Source organism: Polypterus senegalus, chromosome 5 (genome assembly GCF_016835505.1).
Source record: "Polypterus senegalus isolate Bchr_013 chromosome 5, ASM1683550v1, whole genome shotgun sequence".
In the NCBI taxonomy this organism is placed as follows: Eukaryota; Metazoa; Chordata; class Cladistia; order Polypteriformes; family Polypteridae; genus Polypterus; species Polypterus senegalus.
In genome coordinates, this window is record NC_053158.1 from 189078501 (window position 1) to 189094556 (window position 16056).

The following is a 16056-nucleotide window of genomic DNA, read 5'->3' on the forward strand; positions in this document are numbered from 1 at the left end:
AAACCACCGACACTCTTAGAAACAGTGAATGCCGTAAACTCACTCGAAAGTGGGAGCTGCAGGTGAGGATGGCTACCCAGTAGAGTTGTATAAAAATGTTCCAGTAAGTTGGCTCCATTCATTTTAATATCATTTATAGCAGCTAAAGAAAGCAAAACTCCACTTCTAACATCCCATCAAGCATTAGTAGGGTTTTCCCTTAAAGAAAAGTCAAGACTTCCTACAATGTGCATCATACAGACCAGTTTCACTAATGAATGACGGTGTTAAGAAATAAACTTAGCAAGACAGCATGGATAGGCGGTCAGGAAACACACCCACATGTCTACCCTGTGAAGTGCACTTGTTTTTCAAATGAATTATTTCGTGCAAACAAAGATATTTGGTTTCTAACCTCCCAGTAAATATTTCATGGTTTGTTTTGAGTGTTAATTATACTTTAACAGGACTCTCATCTTATAAACATACATATTGAAAACAAGAAATCTTTCAAAATTTTAAATACGATACAAGGTTACACTTTACTAACCTGCAACAAATAGCGGTGGATCCTCTCCTGTAACTCGACAGGAACTTCAATCCGGCACGGCTGCTTTTCCTGCTGCCCCAGCTGACGTATGGCATCGAGGTGGTACATGGCGTGAGTCAATGGGTTGTTATTTCGGTCAATGAGACCCAAGGCCTACACATACAGAACATCACGTCAGATAAGACACTAGAGGGCCTGACCCAAATATCTGGGCTACCTACAATGCATCTGAAAGTCAGGCACTGATATATAACAAAAACTTAAACATTTTATTTACTGTTATTAAGACTATTAGGCACTAATAACACCACTTTAGGATAAGAATCACCCATTGTGCATCTATTAGCCACTTACCAATGGAGCAGAAGTTTAACAAAGGCTTTGTTGGTCTTAATTACCATTAGATGACTAACAGAGAGAGTGCACGAGAAAAAGACTTTAAAAGTTCATTTCTCAAGTGCCCTATGTCCAACCCTATGTCACAATGCAAGACTACATGACCTAAGGCTGTATTCTTATTGCTGTGTTTTCAGTTCCATAGATATACAGTAGATATATGTATATGAGGTGAGACACAAAAATAACCAGATTGGTTAAAAAAAAAAAAAAAAAAAATTATTGATGAATTCCAGCATTTTAAACATGGTCACCTTCTCTATACCCTGCCTCCCGATCTCTACACCACTCCTTCATTGATTGAAACAATGCTGGAAGGCTTCTTGCTTGAGGCTCTTCAACAGGCTTGCCGTTTCTGTCTTTAATTCATCAATTGAAGAAAAGTGTGTTCTCTTCAGGTCACTTTTGCTTTTCAGGAACAAGTAAAAATCCACAGGGAGCTAAATCGGGCAAATAGGGAGGATGATCAAGGACAGGAATGTTTTTCTCAGTCAAGAACTGCTTACGGAAAAAGAGAAAAATTCTGAGAAATTTGATGTTGATTCGCTGTTCAATGTTTTTTACCCGACATTATCGCGGCAACTTGTGTAGCGATTGTTGTGCAAATACTGACTGGGCTATTCACAGGATATACCTTGCCGGTCGGCGGTTTGAGAGGGCATGTAGGAGGAGATATAGTTCTATGATTCACGTCCAGCTGACCTCCAGATGGTTTTCCAGGAAAGCCCCAAGCACAGTCCGCTTATTTTTGTGTCTCACCTCATATATGTATGTGTACATGCACGTTTTTCTTGGTTTTATGATTTTATTATCTGTACAGTGTCCTTGGGTGTTTAGAAAGGCACCTTGAAATAAAATGTATTATTATTATTATTATTATTATTAATAAAACTTATAACTTGTGGAAAAGAATTCTGTGAGAAATAAGACTTGTCACAGTGCACTTGGAAAATATTACAGCAGAGTAAGATCAAAAGGAAATTGTCTGCTGATAATTGTGACAAAAACAGCTTGAGGTGCAGAGTTTGTTTCATCCAGAAGACATTTATAGTAACACGGGATAATTGGTGGGATTTTTGAAGTGTTCTGCCCAATTGTCCACATTTCCACAGCTGAACTTACTTTCTGTTCATGTCCTGCAACTGCCACTCCTTTAAAATGCCATTTTAATCAGTATACTCCACAAAACAAAACTCAAATTCATTTACTCCAACTTTCATACAGCTGAAAAGGCCCAATCCACAAGGACTATCAGGTCCTCGCTCATCTGTAACACTAACTTTCACACACCAGTTTCTTGTGTGCTTTGCGCTCTGTTTTGTCTCCTGTAAATAAAGAAATGCAACATTAGCTAATGGGTGACACTATACTGTACTAATACGATCTTCACGCTTTAATGTGTCTGAATTAATTGAAGTCTAAGGAGCCCGCAATGTGATTTGTGCTTTACATCGTTTTAGTAACGTGCCACTTCTTCCTCCTATTCAGCTAGTCACACTGATTTTGTTTAAGATAACTCAGTGGTCCTCGACTCTGTGTAGGACCACTGGGTTTAGTTCCAAAAGAGTTGCTGTGGTTTTCTAAATGGGTGGTTAACTGTGTCTCTTATTATGTGTCTTATTTAATGACATTTCATTTTTTTCCATTTTCAGGCCCTTCAGTGACCACCTAAGCATGTGTTTGGCTTCTTAAGATATTATTCAAGACTCTGGTCTCCTCAAATATGTCACGAAGTGTAACCTGGGGCCCCAATGAACACTTTAACAGGATTTCTTTTCAAATTATTTTTCAGATGTGAACTCATGCAGTTGATAGCTCTTAATATGTGGGGATCAGGATCTATTGAATTGATCTGCAAAGATAAATTCACCTGCTTGGACAGCATTACAGAACATTTAAACATAGTGCAAGCTGTGGAGTGCATATAATAAGGATATAATAATACAAAGAAATACTGCCACCGTGTCTATTATTGTCAAAGCGTCTATTATAACTTCTTAAAAAAAAGAGATGGACACAATGGGAGGAAGCACGACTAACTAGTGAATTAATGGAGCCATTCTCGCCTACGATGGCGAGTCTTTATAATGCTTCACTGTTACTGGGATTGTTTGGTTATCTTTCCCCAAGTCAGAAATTTTCTTCTATTTTGTAATTGTTGTGTGTGTTTAAGAGGGTTTGTTATTTTGTTACATTTCTGTATTTCTTGAGCTACTTTCCTTCTTGAGACAAAAACTTTTAATTATAGTTCAGCCCAGAGCAAAAAAATGTAATCTTATATATAAAGTAGACTGTAACAATCATGCGGTCTTGTATGTATGTTATCATCCAGTGGACGCTCGGAACGTTTAGTGAAGCGCCATCTGTCAGCTGATTAGGAAGTTGACATGTAACTATCTCAATCTCTGTATTTATATATCTAGATATAAATTTACATAAATATAAATAAAATTCAACGTCTGTCTGCTTTTCACAAGAGAACTACTTAACAGATTTGGATCAGGTTTTTTTCTAGAATTCGCTTGAGCATTCCGGTTGATTTTGCACCTTCTCTCATTGTGCTATGTTACATAGGTCGCTTGCCGTACGGTTTATTTGCATGAATCTGAGAGAGACGCAGTGGGCCGAGGGGAAGGGGAAGTGGGTGGGGCCCTCCTCACTAACACGCCAGCCTCGGGGAGTATCTTACCTCTGCTTAGCTAGCAAACGAAAGAACTACTTAATAGATTTAGATTGGGTTTTTTTCTATAATTTGCTTGAACATTCCGGTTGATTTTGCAACTTCTCTCATTGCACTAAGAGTCATAGTTTGCTTGCAGGAATGATATATTTCGTACAAATCCGAGACAGAGGCTGGGGGCGATGAAGCGTGACGTCAGGAGTGAGGAGCCGGGCAGGGCCCACTTTACTCACGTGCCAGCCTCCGTTTGAGTCGGTGTACCTCTGCGTTTTGGAGAGTACCTTACCTCCGCTTAACTAGCGATCCCTGTTTGTTTACTGATGTTTAAAGTTTGTCCTGTTTCACTACTACACGGGCGGAGCTGCAGGGGATGGCTAGTTGGAACTAAAGACAAGTCAGTTAATTAAATAATCAAACATCACTAAACAGTTTTAATGTACTTTGGTCAAATCAACCATTACACATATTGCATTTTAATAAATCCTACATACACACACACTTTACTTTTTTAATTTAATGTAAAGATAGTGTAGGCCTGGCCTAACATTAACCTCTTTCCCACCCTCTGGACCATACCACTACCCCCAAATAAAACCCTGCCTTCTTCTCACCTTCAACTTCTTGCAGGCAAGGGCAGCAGCTCGGTTCTCAGCTTCAGACTTATGTCGCCCCCTGGCTATGAATGTGAGCACATAAGGCCACTGCAGGGTTAACTCACAAGTCTTCGACTTTCCACCTTCAGTCCTGTACTTCATAAAATCCTAAAGAGGGAAAACATTGAAACTGTTAATCGCATCTCATGTTAGACTCTCACACGGTTGGAATTTGTGAAAGCATAAGCTAGTTTAGGTATACAAAGAATTTTGATGTCTATAGGATTCGCAAGTCATATATTATACAGAAGACACGGTAGTGTAGTGGTTAGCGCGGTCACTTCACAACTCTAGCACCTCTGGTCTGAATCTTGTGCCTGGAGGTTGTTCATGTGGAATCTGCTTGTTCTTCCTATATCTGTGTTGGTTTTCCTCCAGGTGCATCCCCAAAAATGGGCAGGTTAGGTTAAGATGCAATTCTAAATTGGCAACCTCTCCAGTGTTGCTCCTGGCCTTAAGCCAAGTGCCACTTGCACAGGCACAGCCCCTTACACACTAGAATTGCTTTTTAGTGAGTTTCAGATTGATTTGACTTATGACAGACTTAAAACTGCCTATAATTAAAACTCCGATTTCAGTGTTTGCGATCATACCTCGAAGATCCTTAAAATAAAACAGACAAACCACCAGTGACACACTCTTTTTTTCATGTAAATATGTTCACACTAATCTTAAAACAGGCCTTCAGTCCCACACTTCCAGCACAAGCCTATTAGCTTTAATGTAGTAGGTAGAAAAATGAGAGAAATCAACTCACCGCAATGTTAGAAGAAGCCGTGGCCACCTGGACAACATTAACCAGCAAAGCCTTAGGATTCAGGAACATCTTTAGAGCAAGTGCTCCATTAACATCATCTTGATCAAACCTTGAAAGACATTTAAAATCAAATTAACTCACATTCAGATAAAATTCAAAGACAATAAACAGTTCACTGATGCACTATTATTACCTACAAGGTAAATGTTTTAAATATAAGAAATTATTGTGCAAGAGTAGGTGATCTTAAAACAATCATTGTAATGATTATATGGAAACAAATGATCTTATCACATTAAGAAATAAAAGCAGTCAAGAAAACTAGAGAAGGTCTTAAACACATGTAACTATTCATTCTTTGTGAGCAAAGATGCAAACCAAAATGTTAGCCAACAAACAAGACTTAAACCCACAATGTATAAATAAATTTGCCTGCTTACTGCATCCCCTGTACCTGCCAATTTCTTTAGGCGTCTGTGTTTCCTTGTTTATGTCTGAAATAAAGTCCGTCACATCCAGCACACCCTCTTCTGCTTCTTGTTGACGCCATTCCTCCTCCTCGTCTTCATCCTCTTCAGTAAGTTGTGTGGTCACTGAAGGTGTCTTGTATGTCATGGAGCGATACTCTTTAGCCTTGAACATCTTATTACCAGGGCCCAACAAACCCATGTCCTGAATAGAAAGGAAATGTGGCTGTAAGAGCATTTATAAAAAAAAAAAAAAAAAAAAAACAGCCTCACCGGACAATTATAATTTAAATAAACTGTGGCACATCTGGTGCTCTCAGGCGATAAAACTTGTTATGATACCCAACGTCTTGATTTATTTGATAACCAGTAATGGCGCACTGCAGTGAATACTCTTGACTTGAGCATTCCTACTTTACATCCTCTTTCTCTGTACGTTTACCATTCATTTGCTCAGAGGTTGATGCGCTTGCTGCTTTCTGGGCAGCTCTTCTTTTCTCCACCCTAGTGGCCCGCTTCTTCTTTTCTTTTGTTGCCATCTTTTCACGTTAAATCTGATTAAGTCAGTTTTAGTTTTGCAATTTCTTAGTACGTTTTCCTTCATTTTTCACTTAAGCTGGCATTTAAGTCTTTAATCTACCTCAAGAATGATTTACGATATGAAGAGGTAGGGAAAGTGAGGGTGAAGGTGGTAGGGATGAGAGTGGTGTCCGTACGCATGCTGGCCGCTGCCGAGAGTTGATTCTACAATAAAATAAAAATAAAAAGAATAACCATGGAGGTCAATCATCACCCCGAAAGCGGATAGTAGAGGTCACGTAGTATATGTGTACCAAATTTCAGATCTGCGAGCTACAAGTGATTTTAAATCCTGGACAGACAAACAGAAAGCCACGTTAGCGTATTATAGAAGAAAATACTGAAACCACAGCTTTATTAGTGATTACTTAACCTAGAAAATCATAGAAAGACAACAAATCAATATTAATTGGTGAAAACTGGCTTAGTATTGACATCCCGGGTTTGTGTTTCTAGAATTACGAATGCTGTAAGGCTGGTACTAAAAAATCTAAATAAAACTTCACTTTAAATGTAACAATCCACTGATATCTGAAAAGCATTAAGTGTGTAGCTCCTGTGAGTACCAACACCAAGAGTTTTTTTTGACATGACTTTACTTTCAAAGAGTTCAAGATAGATATGTGTGTATCATATTCATTACATCTCTCTCTCATATATATATATATATATATATATATATATATATATATATATATATATATATAAATAAAATCCAACGTCTGTCTGTCTGCTTTTCACGAGAGAACTACTTAACGGATTTAGATCAGGTTTTTTTCTAGAATTTACTTGAACATTCTGGTTGATTTAATTAAATACTTGGAAGGAAAGTGAAGAGAAAAAAGTGAAGCACTGAGAATTACTCATCTGTTTTAGACTTCAAATCATTTGGATTATATCCTTAGAAAGGGAAAAAAAAAAAATCTAGGATATGAGAATGACCTGACATTGCAGAGTTAAAGTACTAGCAAGCCATGAAATTAAATAATTGACAAGGATTGGTTTTTAATTAAGCAACTGGGTTGGAACAAAAACCTGCAACCACTGCGGCCCTCCAGGACTGAATCTGCCCACTCGTGCTCTAGGTGGTCCCAGATCTTCTTCCAGCAGCATTTCCCAGTATAGCGGAACTGCTGCAACACAGGGCTCAGCAACTGTCCAGGCACCCAGGGTTCCCAGAGAGGTGTTGCCCCGAATATGCCCTCTTCCTGGTCATTCCATCACAGGGGCGTCCTGGTCAGGCAAGGGCCCCGGCCATCCGCCACATTACTTACTTATGTTAAAGCATAACTTGAATGCTCGTTTCTTCTAGAAGGGAGAGTAAAACTCATATTTGCTCTTCTTCTTCTTCTACAGAATGTCCTTAGTGCCTGCTCATGCAATGAAAAACACTTTTACAGCTCCATTACTTTCAAGAGATTGTATCTAACCGCCCGCTTAGCCAGATAATTCTTATAAATGTACAGTATACACTTCTGTAACACACCATAACACGATGTGTCTCTGGCAGACGGAGGAGGGCACCTCATGGCAGTTACTGCAGTCATTCCTCACCTTTAACACTTTACATGCTGCAGCAGCAGCTCGCCGTTCCGCGTCCACCTTCTTTGTTCCAAAACCTTCCACTTCAAACTTTTTCGGCCAGTTCACCTGTAGAATGGCCCTCTGCAACATAATACAGAGGAGTCACTTAAATTACATTGGGACTGTATAAAATTAACCAACACTTCCATATGGAGAGTGGCACGGTGGAGCAGTGGGAAGTGCCGCTGCCTCGCAGCCTTGGGTTCAGTTCCCAGTCCAAAGACATGCAAGGTTAGGTGCATTGGCGACGCTAAATTGTCGCCAATTGTAGTGTGTGCTTGGGGTGTGTGTGTGTGCGTGCCCTGTGGTGGGCTGGCACCCTGCCCGGGGTTTCTTTCCTGCCTTGCACCCTATGTTGGCTGGGATTGGCTCCAGCAGACCTCCGTGACCCTGTAGTTAGGATATAGCGGGTTGGATAATGGATGGACTTCCATATGGATACTCATGAGCACTTCCATGCTTTTATCATGTGTGTCTCATACAGTTATTTGTTTAGCGGATACTTATATCCAAAGCAACTTACAAAATAAAAAACAACATAATCAAGTAACGTCAACCCGGGGGACTATCTGGGATCAGGGGTTACATGACAGGTTACAAAATTGATCACCACAAGTGAAGCTAATTTAGACAGAAATTCACCAAACAAGAGAATCTTCAGGTGCTTCTTAAACACACTGAGTGGAGTAAGAATTTAAAATGGAGGTGGGCAGTTTGTTCCACCAGCTAACAGCTACACTAGAAGAGTTCTGATTGAGACTCGATGTCACACAGAGGTGACATCATCATACGCTGTTCATCAGCAGACCAGCGTGGTCCAGAAGGAGCATAGGGTGCGACAAGTCTTACTCCATATACAGAGGTGCTGACCAGTCAATAGGAAAGCATCAAGGATTTCAGCTGAACGTGTGCCGCTATGCTAACCTCAGTTAAATTCTGATGGTTACATTTTTATTTTTCCCAACATTATCAAGCCATCGGCAAGAAATGAGCCACAATGACAGCTCACCTTGATGCTGCCTTCAATACAGTTGTACACAATCTGCTCCTTCACATCAGAGATGCCCAGGGCCCGAGAAATCACATTGTGCAGCAGACTCTTGGGGTGTGGAAACTCCTTCAGATGGTCCTTGCGCACTAAGAGCAAAAGTTACAAAAGAAACAAGTTTCAGATTAAAAATTTCAGTCAAAGATTCAGGGACAAAATATGATGAGGAGCACATTTTATCCTTTTTGTGGCTGTCGGTAGCAGATGTAAAATGATGGAAAGACGTAAGACCCCACAAAAATGACAATACATTACATGTAAACTGTGTGTGTGTGAAGACGCGGGTGTCCGAGTCCCCTCCTGGGAGTTCCCTCAGTTTATGAAAAGCTGCTTATCAACATTACAGCTAAAAGAAATAAACCTGTAAGAGCCAAGCTTAGAAAGTTAATGCTTAAAGTTAAATTCATATAATGTTTGCTTAACTCCTATAATAATAATAATAATAATAATAATTCATTACATTTATATAGCGCTTTTCTCAGTACTCAAAGCGCTATCCACACAGGGAGGAACTGGGAAGTGAACCCACAATCTTCCACAGTCTCCTTACTGCAAAGAAGAGTCTTTTACCCCCTGTAAACTAATATGAGATAGAACTTTCTTGCTATATCTGAAATACAGTGTGTTAATTAAGTCAGTTGTAGTTGCTGCTTCGAACGGGTCCCATACCTAGCAGGGGTGAAAGACCATTTACACACCGAAAATGATGGGATAAGCAAACAGTTTTCTGACCATTTAGAGATGGCCCAGCCATCCAAGCAAACTTAAAGAAATGAAACAAGATTTAGAAGCTTTAAACAGAACTTCTCTTAAACAAGAATTTATGTTTGCAATACCAATCTTTTCAGTTATCTGAACTGTTTTACTTTGAATTTTTACTAAAGTTTTTAAAACACAGATATTTTGTCTGTGGAATCTTTTTAGCACATCAAACTTTTTGCCAGAATCCCATAAAGCATGCTGAAGCTGTACAACTTTGGTAATTTTTGGGTAAATGCAGCTACAAAACATGTGGTCCAAAATTTCAGTCCAACCCTTTAAGGTTATAATTTAGAAAAACTACCTGCTTAGAGAATGTCTTTCTAAATATTAACTGTCATGTGAAAAAGTATGTACACCCCATGACTTTTTCTTTAACATATGTGGACACACCAAAGTTTAATTTTTATTCAAAGAGTACCTGTAAATAAAGGAAGTGTAATTAAAAAAAAAAAACACAATAACTTGAATTTGTAATAATTTATTCTCTAAAAAAATGAACAAATATTCTATTTCTGTCAATGGAAAAAATTAAGTCAACCAGCCTTTCCTTCAACTGTCCAGCAGTCTCTGATATTGACTGGGAGAAAGTTTAATTCACTCTGTCAAATACAAGTTTTTCAGCTGTGCGATGCCTGAGTGGTGTCTTCAGCTCACAGCAGATGTGGATTCAGACGTGGACTTTGACTGGGCCATTCCAGAACCCCATTTCTTTCTCTTTAGGATTTACTGATATGTTTTGGATCATTGGCATGTTTCAGGGTCCACTGTCATTTGAGCTTTAACCTTCTAACAGGTGGTCTCACATTATTCCCAAGCACCCCCTGGTACAAAGAAGAGTTTACAGTGGGCTCTGTGGCCTGCCCAGCCCCAAAGCAGAACACTTCCATCATCATATTAGATAGATAGATAGATAGATAGATAGATAGATAGATAGATAGATAGATAGATAGATAGATAGATAGATAGATAGATAGATAGATAGATAGATAGATAGATAGATAGATAGATAGATAGATAGATAGATAGATAGACAGACAGACAGGCACTTTAAGATAGACAGACAGATAGGGCACTATAAGATAGACAGACAGACACTATAAGATAGATAGATAGACAGACAGGAAAGGCACTTTAAGATAGACAGACAGGGCACTATAAGATAGAAAGACAGACAGACAGACAGACAGGGCACTATAAGATAGACAGACAGATAGATACTATTAGATAGACAGACAGATAGATACTATTAGATAGATAGATAGATAGATAGATAGATAGATAGATAGATAGATAGATAGATACACACTAGAAGACAGACAGACAGACAGATGGGGCACTAGAAGTTAGATAGATACTATAAGATAGAGAGACAGATAGGGCACTATAAGTTAGTTAGATAGATAGATAAAGGTCTACCTTTAACTTGTCTGCCCACAGCATTTTATTCCAAACATCCTGGTCTTCGCCTAGGTCTTCTTGGGCTAACTTTACTGTCCAGAAAGAATATCTGAACAAGACTAAAGGTTTCCTTGGCACACCTACCTATCTGAGACCCGTGCACTTTGACATCAGCAGCAGTAAGAGCTACCTGTAGGTCCTGTGATGAAATTTAGGGCTCTTTAGAGACTTCTCCCAACATCTTGTGTTCTGCTCAAGGACTGAACCTCCTGGGGCAGCCTGACTTGGACAAGCTGCCAGTTGTTGCAAATTTGCTCTACTTGTAAATGATTTTCAGAGAGTGGAATGGTAGATTTCCAACTCTTAGAAGATCTTTCTAAATCCCTTACCAGATCAATAGAAATCTATAAAAATCTTTCAAAGAACTCTTTCAATCAAGACATGGAGATAATAAACAATTCACCAACAAAGGGTAAACAAAACTAAATGTATAAGTTTAAATAAGATAGCATCAGACAAGATACTCTCTAATGATGATCTAATGTTTGGTATTTGATGGGAGTGATAAAGGTAGGGGTGGATTTGTTTTTTCCACATTAGTACCAACAAAGCTCACCAGTCCAATCCATTTAATTCCTCCAAAATAAAATCACGTCAAGTTTTGAAGGTCACTGAAGTTCTACTGTCTACATCACTACATGGTAGCCAATTCCATGGGTCTATGATTCTCTTTGTGAAGAAAAACAATGTTTTGGCAAAACTTACCAGTAACAAGTTTCCAACTGTGTCCTCGTGTTTGTGATGAACTCATTTTAAAGTCACAGTCTCGATCCACTGGACTAATTGCCTTCGTAATTTTAAACACTTCAGTCAGGTCTCCTCTTAAACTCTTTTTGTTTAAACTGTAAAGGCTCAGCTCTTTTAATTTTTCCTCATAATTCATCCCCTGTAGCCCTGCCTAGTTGCCTAGCCTAGTTGCTCCTCTCTGGACTTTTTCTAGTCCTGCTATGTACTTTATGTAGCCTGGAGACCAAAACTGCACACAGGACTCCAGATGAGGCCTCACCAGTGAACCTCTCTGGACTTGCACTCCACACATCAAGGTGCTATATAACCTGACAGTCCGTTAGCCTTCTTAATGCCTTCTGAACACTGTCTGGAAGTCGACAGCTTAGAGTTCACTACAACTCCTAAATCCTTCTCATAAGGTATGCTCTCTGATTTCCGACTTTCCATTGTGTATTCAAACATCACATTTTTACTTCCTATGTGTAATTCTTTACATTTACTGACATTAAACTTCATCCGCCCAAGCCTGTATGCTATCCAAATTCCTCTGTAATGATTTGACGTATTCTTGATTAACTGCCAATTAACCTATCATCTTAACAAGCTTGTTACTTATATTCCTATCCAATATATTTATATTAAACACAGCAGCGGCCCCAGCACTGATCCCTGAGGGATCACAACATCACCCTCTGCTTCTTGTGTCTGAGCCAGTTCTTCACCCATCTATACACAACACCCTGAACTCCCATTTCTTTTGTTTTGATGCCCAACCTCTCACGTGGCACCTTATCAAATGCTTTCTTAAAGTCAAGATAAATAATCATGCATGGACCACTCAGATCATATCCTTTGTTTCATCCTTCTTGTTAATAAAACATGACCTCTATCATCTGATCTCATGCTGACTGTTCAGTAAAATACCTACTCTTGTCATGTGCTGTTCGATGGTGAGTGAAATTTGCATTTATGTTTATTCAATATGATACAATGGACTGCAAAATGTAAATGTGACATGATGTTTGTTATGTCACCTTTACCTAAAGATACTGTTTGAATGAAGATGGACTCTTGATATGTCCACATATTTAAAAAAAGAAAAATCAGTTCATGGGTTATATTTACTTTTTCACACTGTGATTTTGAGAACAAGATGGCTTTTTATTTAGTTCACAGAGAGGGAGACTAAAACAACACTCAGTTAATCGATAATCTTCCCACCTGACGCTTCTGAGATGTCACCACGCTGCGGTGACTTTAATCGGAATCAAGCGGCGGCACTTTAAAAGGGAGGTGCAGCTACCCAAATCCCAAAACACACAGCTTGTCTTTAGAAAATATGAACAAAGATGACATTAATAAAAAAAGACTTAAAAAAAACTGACAGGACAGTTAAAACTGTCGCAGCCTCTCATTCTGACTTGTGATCTACACCTAGCCATACCTTTACCACACCAGACGCCCGCCTCTGTCCTGCTACTCGTGCCGACTTACCTCGCTTCATCTCCTTCTTCTCATTCGCACATTCAGTGGCGAGAAGCCGACCGCACCACCAACGTGGACTCCAAAAGCTCTCGCCAAGGACCCCTGAAAATCGCCACAGAGCCCGACTTGTGCCGGCATGACTGCGCGCTGCCATCTTTACACTGACCTTCGCCTTGGAAACAAGTCCATTTCCGGTTGGTCCGAAGACTTCTTTTCCTGCAGCGGCGCCGCGTGGCCTGGAGAGGAATGACATCCGTGTGCTGACGGCTGGAAGTAGCATGCGGTTAATTCGGAGTGTGATTTATTGTTCATTTAACTGTACCCTCCAAGAGACATATTTAATCACATAATTTATTTCATGGCTCAAAATCCTGGAGAAGGCACCGTCCTTAAAACTCATTATAGTAAATAGGATTAACAACAAAATTTGGGGTTTCAAAATAGCCTGCTGCCTGTTCCTGATAAAACAGGATATGTGTGTAAAAGTTTGTTGAGATTGGACTAAGGATGTAGAATTTTATAAAGAAGAAACACGCAATCATACCCACTTTGAGCTGTATATTTTAAAGAAGAGTTCATTTTAACTTTCTGTTTATGAATGTCCAAAGATTCCTTTAAATTTTCTCAATTTAATTCCATAATTTTGCCAACTCTTCCCAAAGAAGCCCTACCCAAAACTGTGCTGCTCCCTCAACCCAGTACTGGAATAAAAGGCCTCAGAAACAAAATAATTTCCTTTTCACCATGAAAAACACAAGATGTGAAATCTCACCTCATAGTTCTTGTCTACCAGAATCCACACGCAGTAAAGTCCTTATAGTTGGGGTATTGAGGAGCAGAGGAAGCAAAGGGTATCAAGTCATCCTGTATACAGTGTCATATCTATCAATCTATCTATCTATCTGTTATATAGTACCTTTCATATCCTATCTATCTATCTATTATATAATGCCTTTGATATTCTATCTATCTATCTATTATATAGTGCCTTTCATCTCTATCTATCTATCTATCTATCTATCTATTATATAATTCCTTTGATATTCTATCTATCTATCTATCTATCTATCTATCTATCTATCTATCTATCTATCTATCATATAGTGCCTTTCATATCTATCTATCTATCTATCTATCTATCTATCTATCTATTATATAGTGCCTTTCATATCCTATCTATCTATCTATTATATAATGCCTTTGATATTCTATCTATTATATAGTGCCTTTCATATCCTACCTATCGATCTATCTACCTATTATATAGTGCCTTTCATATCTGTCTATTAAATAGTGCATTTCATATCCTATCTATCTATCATATAGTGCCTTTCATATCTATCTATCTCTCTGTGCTGTTTCGCTGTTCATCTGTGGTTCGATTGCTCAGGTCTGTCATGGCCGTATCTATGGGTTGCTGGCGAGAGGTGCTGGTTGGTGAAGTCGGCTTGTAACTGTGAGTGTTTCCTATCTTTAGATTTTTCTCTAAAAAAATACGGACACAGTGAAGAAAAAAAAATCTAAATATCGAGATTAAAGTCGACATTTCCACTTTATTCTAGTAGTTTATTTTGTCAGTAGAATGTCCCAAACTAAATTTCATCGTAAAATGAATGTTTAATTTACTAGATTTTCTCAAACCCCGTCATAAATTAATGTAGCACATTAAATGCTTTATGTTAAGTGTTCCCCGACTCAGTTAGTTCCGTCAGTTTTTCTTATGTGGAGGAGGAGTTAATGGAGGGTCCTGGTCAGAATATGCAGGGTCAGAACAGTTCATTATCTGTTACGATGGCGCAGTTGGCACCTGAACGTGCGCAATTGAAGATACGCAGACTGCCGAAGACGCCCCAGAGAAGGACGCTCTGGCCGCGGCCGGTTCAAAGTCTGCGGACGATATTTTTGCTAATTCTGCACACACAAGTGACAGCACCGAACAGCCTTAGAGTGTGACTGCGGTACAAGATAACGGGGCTCTGCCCAGGGTTGAGGTCTGAGTAACAGAAACCATAAAGCAAGATACAAGAGGATAAGGAGAATGTTAGGACTGAGCGAAGTGCCGAGGGTGACTTGGATAAGATGAGAACCCCTGCAGAAAACAGCGAGAGTGCTGCTCAGGACATGGAGGATGTGACAGGATGGGTAAAGCCCATGACAAGAAAAAAGAAAAGACGGGTCCGCAAATAGCGGAGTAGCATTGACGCACAACAGAGCTGAGAGTTCAGTTTCCGCCGCTGTCGACTCTGTGAATGTCCAGGATGAGACTGAGGCTCCCGCAGACGCGGGTGCGATGAGTCAGGATGAAGTCCTAGAAGGCAGCGGCTCGGGGACATCCGTGAGGTTCAGTGCGTCACCCCAGCTGAGCCTCCATGCTGGCAACAGTAACGACAGCAGAATCTGCTTTGTGAAGTTCATTGAGAGCAAGAGGGGTGTGAATGTTAGTCACCATCTCCCTGATCTCCAGCTGTTTTTGAGTTCAGCTATGGGGGTCCTACACCAGGCTACAGCTTTAGGTCTTTAAAGAACAGAAACTGTGCGACTAAAAAATCTTATGAGCGGGGTGACATGTTCCTAAAATCCCAAACCGTAATGACGCACTGCTGTACATGTCCTGCCTTGTCTTTATTAAATCTGATTTTGATGACTGCCTTTCTTTTTTGCATTTTGATGCCTTGTCAATGTGAAAAACAAACGGCTAGCGCTTTTTAATTATCTGCAAAAAAACAGGTTGGTGTTATATTTTTGCAGGCAACCCACACAGATCCTGCTAACCAGGCAGACTGGTACAGAGTCTGGTAGGGGCAGGTGTTTTTAAGTCATGGGTCAAGTATTAGTGCCAGGGTCTTCAGTCTCTTTACTGCTGATTTCTCACTGGACTCGGATAGCTTGACAGAAGGGGTTAAAGGCAGACCACTAAAAGCTGAAGCCT

At 39.6% G+C, this 16056-nt stretch overlaps 1 protein-coding gene across 1 annotated transcript in view; it reads right to left on the reverse strand.

Annotated features, from left to right (window-relative positions):
- The window catches only part of dhx30 (DEAH (Asp-Glu-Ala-His) box helicase 30), a 48682-nt gene extending 35396 nt beyond the window's left edge, over positions 1 to 13286 (reverse strand). The window contains exons 1-7 of the mRNA XM_039753825.1: positions 13137 to 13286; positions 8655 to 8782; positions 7616 to 7726; positions 5470 to 5687; positions 5016 to 5124; positions 4217 to 4366; positions 530 to 682 (exon numbers count right to left, since the gene is read on the reverse strand). Coding sequence (XP_039609759.1) covers positions 530 to 682; positions 4217 to 4366; positions 5016 to 5124; positions 5470 to 5687; positions 7616 to 7726; positions 8655 to 8782; positions 13137 to 13281 — 1014 coding nt within the window. The 5' untranslated portion in view covers positions 13282 to 13286. The remainder of the gene's footprint in view (positions 1 to 529; positions 683 to 4216; positions 4367 to 5015; positions 5125 to 5469; positions 5688 to 7615; positions 7727 to 8654; positions 8783 to 13136) is intronic.
- Between the last annotated feature and the right edge of the window lie 2770 nt (positions 13287 to 16056).